Below are 17,625 nucleotides of genomic sequence, written 5' to 3' on the forward strand. Positions count from 1 at the left end.
AGGCAGCCCCGCTCTCCCGTTTCTCCTCTCTCAGCGAGCCTCGGAGAGAGAAACAATGGAGTCAGGGAATTAAGCAACCAGTCTGAGCGTTCGCATGCCGGCACTGTACCCGCGTGCTTGCTCTCTCCGCTGCGCTTTGATCCGCCGCAGAAGGGCAGTGAGCTGCGCGCTCACTGAGACAGAATGCTCACTCAGAGCATGAATCTCGCTCTTCTCCGCTTGCGGACCGCCTTCAATGAGGCAGCCCCGCCCTCCCGTTTCTCCTCTCTCAGCGAGCTCTCCCCGCTGCGCTTCGATCCGTGAAGATCAGCGCCCCTCTTTACATTGAGTGGCTCTATTTTCCTAGGTTGATCGAAGCGGAACGCTGTCACTGACAGCTTCAAATTGGTCTGTGTGTGTGTCGCTATGGCTGCGCTCACAGAGACGGGCTGCTTTTACCATGAAAGCAGTCTGCCCCTGTTCGCTCGCAGAAGGCGGCCCCGTCTCCCTGCTCTCATGTTTCTCTCCTCCCAGTTACCTCGGAGGAAGCAACGGCGAGCTCGCGGGTTGAGCGATCAGGTTGAGCAATTCATGCTGGCACACATCATATGCGTGCTTGATCTGCCAGTGTGTGTTACACGTGAGGATCAGTGCGAACTTGCGGTGATGAGCGATCAGGCATGAGTGATTTAACACCGGCAAGCCCCCGCATGCATCACTCTCCACGCAGCTCTTTGATCCGCCAGTGTGTTTACACGTGAGGATCGGAGCAGAACGCTGTCACCAATGATTCAATATCGGTGACAGCTTCGTATTTGAATGCGCCTCTCGCCTGGGCCACGGCCACGCTGAGGCTGCGCTCGCTGAGACATATCGCTCTCACTACGAGAGTTCATGTCTCGCTCTGCTTTGCTCACGGCTCGTCTTCTTCAATGAAGGCGGCCCCGCCCCTCCCCTCGTACGCCACGAGCGGATCTGAGAGAATGCGCGCAGCACTTTTGATCTGCCTGAGTGTTTACACATAAATATCATCAGTCTATGAGTGGTTTGATCTTTTTAAGCGGATTATAAGGGAATGCTGTCACTAATGATTATTATCAGAGTGCCAGACTGGGTTTTGGGGATAATAAAACGAGGTTATTCTCTGCAATTCGCTCGAAGACCCCCGTGATTCAGCGACGTGGTTCCCACCTCGGTTAGGGCAAAGACACGCACGTCCTGCGCTCCGAGGTGATGAATTTGCTGGCGATAGGAGCCGTAGAAACGGTTTCCCCAGCTCAAAGCGAGTCAGGCTTCCGCAGCCGCTATTTTCCTCGTCCCCAAAAAGGATGGCAATGGTCGCCCATCCTCGATCTCAGGCACCTGAACCAAGCCCTTCATGAAACGGCTGTTCAGACCTCCTCTCTCAGGCAAACAGAACGATATGGCACCCCCAAGGGTCTAGGAGGCTCAACCCACCTCGCCCTGTCACCGTCCCTACATGGAACCTGCCCACGGTGTTGAGGGCTCTACAGTCCGTTGACCTTCGTCCCCTGACGCTTAAGACTGCTCTGCTACTAGCATTAGCATCGGTAAAACGTATGGGAGATCTGCAGGCGCTTTCAGTGAGCCCCACCTGCCTCGAATTCGGGCCCGACGACTCTAAGGTCGTCCTGAAACCAAGGCACGGTTATGTACCTAAAGTGCTCTCTACTCCATTTAGAGCACAGGTGATAACTCTATCGGCGCTTCCTCCTTCGGAGCAAGACCAAGAGTTGAACTTACTCTCTCAGTGAGTTCCGAGGCTGTACTGAATTATTTCGGGACGATGATACAAGGCTAGGCCGACCTCTCTGAATTTAGCCCTACTGCCCTTTGCGGGGCTTCCCTGCAAAATACTTGGTGCCTCTGGGCCCCCTTGGGTGCTTAAGGCAAGTTCAAGTATTAGTCGTTCCTCTAGCATAGCACGGCGGGATTGTACTGGTTCCCCAAAGCGTCTTAAACAGACGCAGTATGAGTGAAGGATCGATAGGGAACGTACTCGGTTACTAACGTAACCTCGGTTCCCTGAGATACGGAATATCTCTGATATTGTCCTTCCTGCAGGAGCTGTGGGATAAGGGTCGTGCCCCTTCCACGCTCAAGGTCTATGTAGCAGCCATAGCAGCCTCACACACTCCTATAGCTGGCCAGTCAGTGGGCAGGAACAACCTAGTTGTTTGCTTTTTGAAAGGGTCTAGGAGGCTCAACCCACCTCGCCCTGTCACCGTCCCTACATGGAACCTGCCCACGGTGTTGAGGGCTCTACAGTCCGTTGACCTTCGTCCCCTGACGCTTAAGACTGCTCTGCTACTATCATTAGCATCGGTAAAGCGTATGGGAGATCTGCAGGTGCTATCAGTGAGCCCCACCCATGGCGATGTGCCGCTTATATAGCCAGATGACCCCGCCCATTCTGGCGGGCTTTGGCAGGCTTTACCGCCGTTGGCTTGTGCAGCTCCGCTGCCGAGCCAATGGTTAATTTTTAATACACTGCACGAACCAATGGCCGTGCAGTTACACTGCGTTATTAAAAGGTCTATCGGCGCTTCCTCCTTCTGAGCAAGACCAAGAGTTGAACTTACTCTGTCCCATCAGAGCGCTGAAAGTCTATGTTGAGCGTTCCGCCCCGTTCAGGCGGTCGGATCAGCTATTTGTATGCTCCTTACAGGCGCTGGTCCTTTCTGCATAGCAGGGCACTCTGTCGTATGACAACCAGTGATTGGCGTTTGCCTGCATGTACGCTCTTGGCCCTCAGTGAGTTCCGAGGCTGTACTGAATAAAGCGTCTTAAACAGACGCAGTACTCGGTCCGTATCTCAGGGAACCGAGGTTACGTTAGTAACCGAGTACATTTTGTTAATATGCAGTGTAATGAGTCTAATTTAAATGACAATGACTTAATTTAAATACAGCATGGCTATTCTAATGTTTAGTAGCTGGTTAAACTGGATTGTGGATGGTAAGTGAATAAGATTTTTATACTGAAGTAATGTGCACAAAACTGCTTTGTAATTTGTTAAGTTAGTTATTAGGTGAACGTGAAAAAACACAAATACCATATCACAGTGGTAATGTCTTACATGTGCTTACGTAAAAAGCTAAAGCATATTCCGTATGTTTAACTTGCATGCATTTAGAGCCCTGTTCCATTGATCAGATTGGGTTTATTGAGTTTATTTTCGTCCCCAGACCACGCTACCCACAGCAGACCCATCACAGGACAATCACACCGCTGCCATCACTAAGATATGTGACGCAGACGCTCCTGAAGGTAAGACCGTCATTCTTTATCACCCACAGAGTGACCGACTTCAGTGGATAACGCTTCACCATACCATACGGAATGGTTGGTGAGGAGTTTTAAAGAGGTTGTATCATGGAAAGTGTTTTTTCTTGCCTATTTGAAGATTAAATTTTTTTCCCAGCAAAGAAGCCAGTTATTACAGAGGTCATTTACATATGGAGGTGTTAAATGTACAGTAGCAAAAGCATCCAGTTAAATTCTAAGGGGCTAATATATATACGCGTTTATGCATTTTTTGTGCAAGAAGTCTTGACTAACATTATACAGTAAGTGGACTTCAGGGAAAAAAGGGTAGTGTATTGGCCATTTAAAGAGTCTGTGGCTGTGGAGTGCAACTGTAACTGCCCACATTTTTCACACTTGGTTCATATTGTTCCCATTCATTTTCTTCATTGTGATTTAAAAAAAAAAATCAGTAAAGATTTCTAAGCCATGAACTAAACCAACTCTGAGATGAATGACCACAGTAAAAACTTGAAAAGGACAAAAGATATACTACTGTTCAAAAGTTTGGGTTCAGTAAGGTTCAAAAGTTTTTGGTCTTTTTTTGAAAGAAATTAATACTTTTATTCACAAGAACAGATTAAACTGGTCAAAAGTGACAGTAAACACTTGTATATCTTTATATTTCATAATTTCTATTTCAGATAAATGCTGTTCAAAGAATCATGAAAAAATGTATCACGGTTTTCACAAAAAAATATTAAGCAGCACAACCAGTTTTCAAGATTGATAGTAATAAGAAATGTTTCTTGTGCACAAAATCAACACATTATAATGATTTCTGAAGGATCATGTGACATTAAAGACTGAAGTGGACTGCCATCACAAAAACAAATTAAAATAAATTAATTAAAAAATTCAAAATATAAGTTCAAAATAAACTTTAAAATATATTAAAATAAATATACAGCTGTTTTAAAATGCTATATTTCACAATATTACTGTTTTAATGTATTTTTGATCTAATAAATGCAGATTTGATTAGCTTAAGAGACTTTAAAAATCATTAAAGAAATCTTACTGACTCCAAACTTCTGAACAGTAGTGTATATATGTCTGTGTATTGTGTATCAACTTATCCCATGAAACACTGTGAATTACGCAACTGAATCAAAACTGATAGTACAAGATAAAACTATAAATGTATAAATATAAAATAAATATTTTATTAGTTTATTGCAAAATAGTCATTTGTATGCAAGTGGTTTGTGAGACTCAGTTACATCATTCTCAGTGCTTCATGGGAGTGAATCTCTTGCCACAATTTACATTTTCATGGTAACAGCATTTGGTGTCTTCAGAATTATGGGTAGTTTAGTTCTTCACTGGGAATTTTGCAATTAAACTCGACTGAAATCGCACTTACATGCGCGTACATCACCCAGTAACAACCTCAGAGCTCATAGCAGGTCTGTTTTGAAAGGTTTATTTGTTATTGTTCAGCATCAGTTTCTCTATGGAGAAAATAAACAGGATTTTTACTTCTGGAACCCTACTGTTGTGCTCTGTTCTCGCCTATTATATATGCAACAAACTAATATTTGCTTGTTTTCTCGATTACAGTGCTGGCCATGCAGATAGAAGTTTGACTATATATATCAGTCCCGATCCAAACGGTCCTAAATATGTATTTGTACGTCAGTTATGAAGAGATGAGCAGAGTACTCAGTAAATAGAACGAAATAGATTTTGCAGAAGACAGCATGAAGAAGAAGCAGTAGTATTAATGACGTTAGATGTGAGATGAAATCGTAAACCAGCAGGAGACAGACTCAGAATCTGAATAGGAGATCAAAATTGTTTCAGGTGTGACGGACCATTGCTTTTTTGTACTGCTGTATCTGAATGTATCCAAGTGTTTGGTTTTGTGTGATCAGTCAATGAGGAAAGACTGTAAATAGTCTTGATAATACAAAGATGTGAAGTTAAATGTCGTGCCTGCTGAACGTGACCCTTGCAGCTTTTCTCTGTGTTCATTACGGAAGGGTGAGACGGCAAATAACAGTCTGTCGGAGGGAGATCTACATTAATTAAAATGCTGTAAAATTTGTGGCTTAAACCAGCAAATGTGTTAATTACGATCAATAAGGTTAATTGCCACCATACATTTGCGGTTAATTGCAGATAGATCCGTGTGTTTTGAGTGTGCAGCACACAAGGCGGAATCTAGATCAACATATTATAGACACTGCACTCAGAGATTTTATTCTCACGATGGCAGAAGAGAAAAAAGGCGGCTTAAAATACCAAACAATGTTGGGATTTACTGTAAAAGCTTTGATTTAGTGTTTTAACAGCGTGATATTGTGCTCTGCATTGTGATGAGTGATTTTAAGCTCTTTAACATCTAGTTAACTTAATACCAGGTCTGTCTCTTAGTGTGTTTTTTACACATTTTTTACAAGATCAACTTCAAAACCTGGGAAATGGAGCTATAAGTTATTCCGAAATGTCACGGTGGATTCGGATCGGATTGGTTATGGTTTGATATACTGCCATCCAGCCTGAGAGTGCAGCCATGATACTGTTTTCCATCCAGAGGAGGGCACTCCGATATTACATTCCAATCACATTGGAGGATATTGGAATAATAATGAAATCAAAGATATTAATATGCAATTGGATCAGTGAACCAAAAAGAAGTGGCCAATCTTCCTTAATTTCCTTAAGACGTGTCCCCCATCAGCTGTAACCTTTCTTAAAATGCACCTCTCTATGCTGGGCTAGATTCCACCTGCTAATTGCTTCTCACTCACTTCAGGTCCCCAGATTGTGCTAGAATATCAGACTGACAGACTAAGAAATTCTTCTGCTCTCTATTTTTATCGGCTGCTATTAAAAATTCAGGTCATGTTAGAGCTGACTTCAGCTGCAAAGTGATCGTATTAGCTAGATAGTTTACATTTTCTGAAGAAAATGTTCAAAACTCACTCTCACAGTTCCGGCAGCGTACTGTATTTCTATGCTGTTGCTAGGGTGTTCTAGGTGGTTGCTAAGGTGTTCTGAATGTTTTTTGGCATATTTTATATGTGGTTGCTGCTAGGGTGTTATAGGTGACTGCTAGGGTTGTTGCTATGCAGTTGCTGAGGTGTTCCGAATGTTTGTATGTTTCTGTGCTGTTGCTAGGGTGTTCTAAGTGGTTGCTAAGGTAAATTGTTTTTGGCATGTTTCTATGCTGTTGCTAGGGTTTTCTAGGTAATTGCTAAGGTGTTTTGAATGTTTTTTGGCATATTTTATATGTGGTTGCTGCTATGGTGTTATAAGTGGCTGCTAGGGTTGTTGTTACGCAGTTGCTGAGGTGTTCCAAATGTTTTTATGTTTCTATGCTGTTGCTAGGGTGTTCTAAGTGGTTGCTAAGGTGAATTGTTTTAAGCATGTTCCTATGCTGTTGCTAGGGTGTTCTAAGTGGATGCTAAGGTGAATTGTTTTTTGGCATGTTTCTATGCTGTTGCTAGGGTTAATAAGTGGTTGCTAAGGTGAATTGTTTTTGGCATGTTTCTATGCTGTTGCTAGGGTTTTGTAGGTAGTTGCTAAGGTGTGTTGAATGATTTTTGGCATGTTTCTGTTCTATTGTTCTATGTTCCTATGCTGTTGCTAGGGTGTTCCAGGTGGTTGCTAAGGTAAAGTGCTTTTGGGATGTTTCTGTTGTTACTAGGGTATTCTATGCAGCTGCTAAGGTGAACTGTTTTTAGAATGTTTTTATGCTGTTGCTAGGGTGTCCTTGGTGCTTGCTAAGGTGGGCTGCGTCCGAAAGCTCTAAAATGCTGCCTTCGGAGGCAGCATTCCAAGGCGGGAAGGCAGCAAGGCACGTCCATATCCAAATTCTGCTTAACGTCCTGTCTCCGGAGGTACCTTCTTCTGATCGAATTTTGAAGGCAGCATAGATGTATCCTTCGCTGCCTTTGATATCCCACAATCCTGTGCGTTCCATTCCGTGATGGTTGAGCTAAAAAATAAAGATGGCGTCTGAAAGTTGCGTTTGGTGGTCAGTTTGTGTGTAAATGTATATTTCTGACTAACGTTTTGCACTTTTGATGTTATTTCTAGTAAGAAATTAGTATTATAGTAATCAAATATTTGTTTAGTTATCACTAAAACTCGTTCTAGTTTGTTGTAGATCACTAAACCGTTACACTGCCTCAGAAGCCTGTCCGGAATCAGTTTCATGAGGTTCCTTTGTGCAAAAACGCTGCCTGCAAAGTCATTGCCTCATAAGGCAGCGAGGCAGCAAGTCAGCTGCCTAGGCTTTCGGACGCAGCCATTAATTAATTAATTGTTTTTGGGATGTTTCTGTGCTGTTGCTAGAGTGTTCTAGGCAGTTGCTAAGGTCAGTTGTTTTTTAGCATGTTTCTGTGCTGTTGCTAGGGTGTTCTGGGTGGTTTCTAAGGTGAAATGTTTCTACGCTGTTGCTAGGGTGTTTTAGGCGGCTGCTAAGATCAGTTGTTTTTTAGCATGTTTCTGTGCTGTTGCTAGGGTGTTCTTGGTAGTTGCTAAGCTAAATTGTTTTTGGAATGTTTCTACACTGTTGCTAGGGTGTTCTAGGTGGTTAAGGTGAATGGTTTTTGGCATGATTATTCTGTTGCTAGGGTGTTCTAGGTGGCTGCTAAGGTCATTTGTTTTTTAGCATGTTTCTGTGCTGTTGCTAGGGTGTTCTAGGTGGTTGCTACACAGTTGCTGCAGTGTTCTGAATGGTTTTTAGCATGTTTCTGAACTGTTACGGCTCAGATCCCTTCAGTGTAAGTAAATGCCACTCATTTTATCGCCTGCCAGGTGAAAAGAAAAAGTCAGATTGCTCTGAACAGTAATAGCACACCTCAACAAGCCGCATGATTTGAAGTATCATTCAAGTTTGTAGCACAAACGCCACGAGTTGTACACGCTGTTCAAATCTCTCACCTTTGCTATGAGCAACAGTAATTGTGATGTTTTCCTTAGCAAATACCTTTAATGATAAGATGACAGAAAAAGCCGAACAAAAAAAAAAACAGTAGAAATCAGTTGCGTTGCATTAGTCTGTGCCTGTGGGAATGCTTCTCCATATGCCTCCTTCAAACAATGCTCTGTATCATAACCCAATTAAGTCTCTCAAAGCCAAAATGAGGCGCTGTCTCGCACAATGGAGGATAAATCTGTGCAACAGAAGTTGCTCTGCGGGTCACCCGAAATTGATCCATCTCCAGTTGACTCGCACTTTAGAACCAGCGTAGTTTTAAGCCGTCTGCTTGCCAACCAGCACAGCCTCCCAATCTGTTTGTGTGGGTTTTGGCCTTTTCCCATCTGCGGTCGGTCAGAGGAGCCCAGTCATTGTGTTTCTGCCACCTACCCGTCATCAGCAAAACGCCTCATTAATGTTTTCAGATAGAACAGCGCAAGACAAGCTGTACACCGTCCATTAGCACGGGACTCTCCGTCGCTTCACAGCGGGAGATGTGATTTCCATTTGCTTTTATTACAATTACTGTTCACTATCAGTATGATACAGCTTTTGGCAAAATGGACGGAAAAAAACATGGTGCAGTAAACGGTTTTTGACAATCTACATCAATCTGGAAGCATTTGAAATTTTCCCCGATATTAGCTCATTTTATCTTAACAAAGTTTCCTCTACTGTGGTTTGAATCCATTAGGCATGCTGAGTGGAATTAAAAGCTCTCAGCAGTTTGTTTGTGGTATGACTTAATCGACAAAAATGCTTATTATTTAGTTTTTTTGTTTTTTTCATTTCTGAATCATCTGTCTTCCTCTTTCTCCAGATGGCGTATCACAACAAATATTTGACTGTTCCTGTGGTTGCCTCTGATATTGAGACTCTCGCCTCATTATCAGGGTTTGATTTCTGTGATTGGAGTTGCTCTAGCTGAGAGGCGGCTGTTTTTCACCCCAAATGATTTCTCAGATCATTGCAGTGAAGTCAGATTTGTTGTCTTTGTTCTGGATAATAGGACAGGCTAATGGTTTATTTTCCAAAAAGGGACCATTTTTGATCCACTTAATGTTGCCGAGAGCTGGCCAGCTTGGTTTAGGAAGTCAGTGTAAACGATTGTTATTGATGACATGATTTATGGCTATATAATGTCCCGTGGAGGTCATTCATATAACCATCATTCAGCAGCCACTCAGATGAAGGATAGTCAAGCTGTAACAAATGAAGTGTGCTTGATATTTGGGCTACTGTATGAATTAGTGTTCATTAAGTTCATGTTAATCATACACATAAGATGGTTGGCACTTACAGTATAGGGACAAATATTTAAATCTAAAGAAAAAATATTGAAATGTACTTCTACATTAATTTTACAAATGTATGAAATATTTAATTTTGAGTTAATTTAGTTGACTTCATTCACAGGTGTTTGCATATTATTATATTATATGTTATGTTATGTTATGTTATATTATATGTTGACTATTTTTGCTTTCAGTGTGGCTTATCCAACTGATTATATGTAGTCCGGATTACGTAATCAGAAAATACTTTTAATTAGGTGATATTATGTTTTAAAATATTCATAATCAGACTATAGTGACTTTTTCATTGATTACTTGATTACATAATGTTCTCAAAATTGCAGCATGTTATTCATAAAATCATTTCTTAAATGTTTTACATTTTAAAGTGGCCACAGAGTATTAACAAATAAAATATTTCCTCTTTTTAGTAAGTGTTTTATTTTAAATAGTTTTTATTTTGAAAGTGTTCCTTTCTTTTTATTTAACTTTTTAAGATTTAATTATTAGCTTTTTTATCAATTTATCAAACCCAACCCCCCCCCCACAAACACACACACAGTTCCTTCGCAAGTACTAGTTTTCAAAACCCTGATGCAATGTAATGTTTAATGCACTTGCATGTTGTTGATAACAAAGATTGGAATATATTTTCTTTTTCTTTGTATTTTTATATCAATATGATACAAGACTGTCCTAATCAAATCAATGTGATAAACAAGTTAGGTTAAAAGTAATCAAAAAATCTAAAATGTGTAATATTGCCTAAAGGCTGAGCACCACCTTTCATCTTTTAATCATTTCAGGCTCTTTTTGTGTGCTGGCCAAAAAATGCAGCTCATTTTCCCCCAGTGGTTCGGATGCTGATGGTTGTAGTGATTAATATGATGCTCATGAACACAAAAGTGTCCCTTGTTGAGCTCTTTTTTGTCTTGAAGAGAAATGAAGGACTTCTCTTTTCCTCTTTTAAAGAGTAATAAATGACAAAAGGCATGTTAAAACAGAGTGCCTCAAGTAGCCGCTTAATTATTGTAATTGAATGAGTAATCAATTCAGTCCTTTCCCCAATTCTCTCCAGACTCTTCTCTCAGCATATCAACTGTCACTTTGAGACCCTTGATGAGAATCTGAGCTTCCTGGCCCCAACGTGTGCTCGTCCTCTCATACCTGTTGACCTGCAGCAAAAACCCGCCCTGCCAGCTGGCCTGTAGATGAAAGAATTGAATAATATCGACTTTTGCTCACTCGCTCTCCTTTTGTTGCCGTTTTTCATCTGCAGTCCTCTCGCTCTGCCAGATCTTTCCCTCTTGTGCAGTAACCCGAGTCTTCTCATCACTCTGGAAGCTGCTCTATCTTGCGTAACAGCCGTTGCACAACCAGGCGTGAGTGGGAGGAAGTGTCAAGCAGGGAGAACACATGCGACAGGGAGGGCGCTGTATCCAACCGAGAGCATCTCTCCCCGCAGGGCCCGACCCGTGCTCTCGAACCCCGCCACTCTCACGCCTCAAGTCGACAGAGCAAGAGGCGAGTCCTGCTTCACAGAGCACAGCTTGGATTGGCAATAATGCCGGGGTTGGGTTGTCCTTCAAGCTCCTGGAGGAAGTGCTTTGTGTTTGAGTGATGGAGAGTGTCAATTAGTGCCAGGCGGCATGATGGGATATACCGTGCGACGGCAGACATGTGTCATCCGGTAGCGGTTGTGCTGTATGGAGGAAGATATATTTGTGTTGCTGGTTGTGTGCAGGACTGCTTTACGTTATTTTCACTTGAGAGGGAAATACGGATAAATGTGAAAATACTGAGCATGACATATTCTACACAAGTCAAAACGTGGCAGAACTAGTTATTATGGGGTGTTGTGTTGAGAGTTTAGTTGCGTATGGTTGCTAGGCAACATTGCATCTTCACACATTTATATAGACTTCAGTTCATGTGCAATCACAGATGTATGCATTTTGACTATTTTATGGCTTTGAATATGGCATCCAATGAGAGTTTAGTGTCTGTATTTGTTTTGTGCAGTTGTGCATATTTTTATAACTTTACATTTAAACTCTATAGCATACAGTGGGTACGGAAAGTATTCAGACCCCCTTAAATTTTTCACTCTTTGTTATATTACAGCCATTTGCCGTTGCACTTTGAGCATCCTGAGTTTGAGTCCTGGCTCTTGGACCTTTCCCACTTTGCTTCCTGTCTACTCACTGTTCTATTACAATAAAGGCAAAAATGCTGAAAATAAATCTTAAAAACAAACACTTTACGTATAAAACTGACACACACTTTATAATTAAATATATAAAATCTATATGTTTGTTCTTATTTTCAGTCATATATAAATTACATTTTATAATTTCATAAATAAAGTATAAAATAATATATTATTTTAAAATAATTTTGTTATATATTTCAAAAGTTTCGATCAGTAAGATTTTTAATGTTATTTAAAGACATTTCTTCTCAAATATTAGAAAAATACAGAATATTGTGAAATATTATTACATCTGAAAATAACTGTTTTCTATTTTAATATACTGTAAAATATAATTTATTCATGTGATGCAAAGCTGAATTTTCATAATCCATTACCCCAGTCTTCAGTGTCACATGATCCTTCAGAAATCATTTTGATTTATTAACATAATATGCTGATTTATTATCAATGTTGGAAACAGTTTTTGCTGCTTAATATTTTTTTGGGAACCCGTGATACTTTTTTCAGGATTCTTTGATGAATAAAAAGTTAAAAAGAACAGTATTTATTTGAAATAGAAACAACAATATAAGTCTTTACCATCACTTTTTATTCATTTAACACATCCTTGCTGAAAATAAATCTTAAAAAAAAAAAATTACCGACCCAAAACATTTGAACGGTAGTGTATTGTATATTATTACAAAAGATTTCTTTTTTTAAATAAATGCTGTTCTTTTTTACTTTTTATTCATCAAATAATCCTGATAAAAGTATCACAGGTTCCAAAAAAATATTAAGTAGCAAAAACGGTTTCCAATATTGATAATAAATCACTTTTTATTTTAAGTTATTATTTTATAATAACATCTATTAATTTATTTTATAATAATGTAGCTTTTTTACTGTGTTTTTAACTCAAGTTACACAAGACCAGCAGAAAACACATACATACTGATGCTGTTATATAAAATTAGTCATGTTGTGATATAAGATTTCGGTCATACCGCCCACCCTTAGTGTCAATTAAACAGGAGCTGGGATTCATGGGATCTTGCTATGCATTCAGAATTTGAGTTCAAACCGCTGCTGAAGTCATCTGAACTGCTGAACGCACAGCTATGGAGTTCATTTGACAAAAGGCACCGCTCGTGTCTTTATGTGCTTTTTTATGCATTCAACAGGCAACTGCATTATTGTTTTCCTGATCTCCCTTATTTTCACAATCCCTCGTTTTTCGGATTTATTTTTGCTCCTGCATGTCTATCTTCCTGTCTGTCTCTTTGCATTCATTTAATGATATTATATCTGTTCATTTTAGTTCAGATATATGCAGTGTATCGGGAGGATCAAGTGTTGTTGCCATGGCTACCATCCACCAAGTCACTTGGTGTGCCAATTGATTCAGGAGCCGCAAATTAAAATGAAACTTACAATATTCTGCTTTCCCCTCCAGTCGGCCAGGCATAAATTTCCTCATCCTGTCAGATTGATTTCTAACCATGGTCTAATGAACGCATGATGCTCGTCTGGCTCTCAGCAAATGCACAGATGTGGTTTGTTTGGAAAAATATATCCTGTTGATTTTTACGGCACGATCATAAGAGCTCCGAGCGCTGTTGAAACGAGTAAGAAAATAAATAATAAAGATTTAAATATTTATTCCTCTGTTAAATTATTAGGCATTTTCAGACACTCAAAAGCAGATTAAAATACTTTAGTCTTACTGTGAAAAGGATTAGTTCTCTTTAAAATGACAAAAAAGTCATTATTTACTCATCCTTGTGTTAATTCAAACAGTTTGAGTTTCTTTTTTCCCCCATGGAATAGAAATGGAGATGTTAATATTGCCCTTTTTCAAACAATGTGGAATATGTTGATTAGTAGGTCTGTCAAGCTCAGAAAATGCACCATAATATTAATCCATATGACGTGTGCATTATATATAGAGTCTTAAAAAAGTCATACAAGAGTTGACTTTAGGCTCCAGGAGGCTTGGAATACAGTATAGAAGTTTAAAATATCTAAATGTTTTTTTCTTGAAAAAAACAAAAAAAAACAACGGTTTTTTTTAAATGACATGAGTGAGTGAGTAAATAAATAATGACAGAATTATCAGTTCCGGGTGATAAATAATTTTAAAATGTTTTGGCTTCACTCTTGAAGAGATATTTCTCCCCCAAATTAAATATTGTCATCATTTACACTTTTTTAATGTAGTTTTTTTAATATATATTTGTGAATTTCTAACATTTACACAGTTAAAAGGAAATCCTATTCACATAGTTGTGATCAACTTTACTTGATTAACTTTAATGTAATTTCTCAGCATTCATTTGTTTTCTCATAAACCTCTCAGAAATTTAAGGAACCCTAAGAAACTCTAATCCACTGTTTTAATTAAATTCTCATTCACCGTCTCACTGGTGTACGTTCAAAATCTGCTCAGGCTTCAGTTTGACTGAAGGGAACAAAATTGGCACTTAAATCTCAAGCACGCCTATGACATTTTCATATTTCAGCACGTTTTTTTTTTTTTTAGGGAATGTCCATAAAACATTAAAAAAGTACCAACAAGTTTCATGGTGCTGCTTTCTTTTTGTTCCAAGTTCCATGGAACTACCTGCTTTATTTATTTATTTATTTTTTTTGAAGTACAATGTAATTTTTGAATCATTTACTCACATATTATTTATCTAAATTTCATAGTATTGCCATATGATGTAATCATAGAGCCTAACACACTAGTAAACTTTGTTTTAGTTGAATGGTGCATTAGAAAATCTGATTCTATAAGGGTCATAAGTCTAACATGGGAAGGCAGGGCACATATTTTAATGCTGAAGAAATCAAGTGCTCACCTCATTGTCAGGACTGTTCCCTAGCAACAGCATCAGGGATGTTCTGGAGAGAACGATGTTTGATGTACTCAAAGATGGCAGATACTTATGCTCATTTTTTACAATACAATTTCTTCAAAACACTGTTAAGTCAGTATCTGGATGAATTGGGCCTTGTTCTCACAGAGGTCAGCAGATGCCAGTCATTCGGTTTGTTGAGATTCTTCACCATATTGTGTCCTCCTATAGCTTCAGATGCTGCTGTAATGAAGAGACAGGAAGATATTACACAAATGTCAGTGATTGATGAATATTTTGAAGGACAGGACAGAAATAAGTTATGTTATGATAGAGTTCTATCAAGGGTGCTTGTTGAATGCAATACAGGAAATGTGTTTTTCAGAATAGGCGAAGGCCACAGTTGTTTCACTGAAATATTTTTATAGCATAGTATATTATGAATGAGGGTCCAGTATCTTCTGAAGAACATTTACCTGGAAATATTAACAATGTCCAGCACAGTGTCATCTAACATGGAAGAAACTTATTGGCCAACAAAACACTTTCTAACTTTTAAAGTAATAAAAAAATTGTTCATCGTTTACTTGTTATTATGTCCGTCTATATATAGAATAGAATAAATGGGGTCTGGAGCGGTCAAGCTCTGAAAATGAATAAAAAGCAGAAAAGCAGTCCATATGACTCATGCACTGAATTCTGAGTCTTATGAAACCATATGATCATCTTATTTTGGTGAGGAACAGAGTGAATTTTAAATGTAAAGGTTTGACATCAATCACATGAGATTTGAGAGCTTTGTCATTTCAAAGTTTGCACTTCGACATTTAATATACAAAATCCTAAAATATCTGGTGAACCTCAGTATTGAGGAATCCATGTCTTATTAAAATTATGAGACTAATCAAGCTAGTTGATTGGCTAGCTAGAACTTTATTTCCAATTGGTCCTATGGAAACTCCTCATTCCATGTTTCCAATTCATTTCCACTAATAAATTTATTAATTTGTTAAATAATACACGCTACTGTTCAAACTTCTGGTTTTGAAAGATTTTTAAATGTTTTTGAAAGAAGCCTCTTATGCTCAGCAAGGCTGTGTTTAGTTGCCAAATTAAATATTGTCATCATTTACACATTTTTAATGTAGTTTTTTTAATATATATTTGTGAATTTCTAACATTTACACAGTTAAAAGGAAATCCTATTCACATAGTTGTGATCAACTTTACCTGATTAACTTTAATGTAATTTCTCAGCATTAATTTGTTTTCTCATAAACCTCTCAGAATTTTAAGGAACTCTAAGAAACTCTAATCCACTGTTTTAATTAAATTCTCATTCACCGTCTCACTGGTGTACGTTCAAAATCTGCTCAGGCTTCAGTTTGACTGAAGGGAACAAAATTGGCACTTAAATCTCAAGCACGCCTATGACATTTTCATATTTCAGCACGTTTTTTTTTTTTTTAGGGAATGTCCATAAAACATTAAAAAAGTACCAACAAGTTTCATGGTGCTGCTTTCTTTTTGTTCCAAGTTCCATGGAACTACCTGCTTTATTTATTTATTTATTTTTTTTGAAGTACAATGTAATTTTTGAATCATTTACTCACATATTATTTATCTAAATTTCATAGTATTGCCATATGATGTAATCATAGAGCCTAACACACAAGTAAACTTTGTTGTAGTTGAATGGTGCATTAGAAAATCTGATTCTATAAGGGTCATAAGTCTAACATGGGAAGGCAGGGCACATATTTTAATGCTGAAGAAATCAAGTGCTCACCTCATTGTCAGGACTGTTCCCTAGCAACAGCATCAGGGATGTTCAGGAGAGAACGATGTTTGATGTACTCAAAGATGGCAGATACTTATGCTCATTTTTTACAATACAATTTCTTCAAAACACTGTTAAGTCAGTATCTGGATGAATTGGGCCTTGTTCTCACAGAGGTCAGCAGATGCCAGTCATTCGGTTTGTTGAGATTCTTCACCATATTGTGTCCTCCTATAGCTTCAGATGCTGCTGTAATGAAGAGACAGGAAGATATTACACAAATGTCAGTGATTGATGAATATTTTGAAGGACAGGACAGAAATAAGTTGTTATGATAGAGTTCTATCAAGGGTGCTTGTTGAATGCAATACAGGAAATGTGTTTTTCAGAATAGGCGAAGGCCACAGTTGTTTCACTGAAATATTTTTATAGCATAGTATATTATGAATGAGGGTCCAGTATCTTCTGAAGAACATTTACCTGGAAATATTAACAATGTCCAGCACAGTGTCATCTAACATGGAAGAAACTTATTGGCCAACAAAACACTTTCTAACTTTTAAAGTAATAAAAAAATTGTTCATCGTTTACTTGTTATTATGTCCGTCTATATATAGAATAGAATAAATGGGGTCTGGAGAGGTCAAGCTCTGAAAAGGAATAAAAAGCAGAAAAGTAGTCCATATGACTCATGCACTGAATTCTGAGTCTTATGAAACCATATGATCATCTTTTTTTGGTGAGGAACAGAGTGAGTTTTAAATGTAAAGGTTTGACATCAATTACATGAGATTTGAGAGCTTTGTCATTTCAAAGTTTGCACTTCGACATTTAATATACAAAATCCTAAAATATCTGGTGAACCTCAGTATTGAGGAATCCATGTCTTATTAAAATTATGAGACTAATCAAGCTAGTTGATTGGCTAGCTAGAACTTTATTTCCAATTGGTCCTATGGAAACTCCTCATTCCATGTTTCCAATTCATTTCCACTAATAAATTTATTAATTTGTTAAATAATACACGCTACTGTTCAAACTTCTGGTTTTGAAAGATTTTTAAATGTTTTTGAAAGAAGCCTCTTATGCTCAGCAAGGCTGTGTTTAGTTGATCAGAAATACAGTAAAACTTTTTAAATGTAATTTATTCATGTGATGGCAAAACTGAATTTTCAGCAGCCATTACTCCAATCTTCAGTGTCACATGATCCATCAGAAATGATTCTGATATGCTTATTTAATGTTCAAGAAACATTATT

At 38.6% G+C, this 17,625-nt stretch overlaps 1 protein-coding gene across 1 annotated transcript in view; it reads left to right on the forward strand.

Moving 5' to 3' along the window:
• Positions 1 to 17,625, forward strand: part of LOC107747273 (probable lysosomal cobalamin transporter) — a 103,986-nt gene that overhangs the window by 74,849 nt on the left and 11,512 nt on the right. Inside the window, exon 14 of the mRNA XM_016561739.1 lies at positions 3,189 to 3,270. Within this exon, the coding sequence (XP_016417225.1) occupies positions 3,189 to 3,270 (82 nt within the window). The remainder of the gene's footprint in view (positions 1 to 3,188; positions 3,271 to 17,625) is intronic.

The sequence above is a fragment of the Sinocyclocheilus rhinocerous genome, unplaced genomic scaffold, assembly GCF_001515625.1.
Source record: "Sinocyclocheilus rhinocerous isolate Xijiao unplaced genomic scaffold, SAMN03320098_v1.1 scaffold1069, whole genome shotgun sequence".
NCBI classification, from domain to species: Eukaryota; Metazoa; Chordata; class Actinopteri; order Cypriniformes; family Cyprinidae; genus Sinocyclocheilus; species Sinocyclocheilus rhinocerous.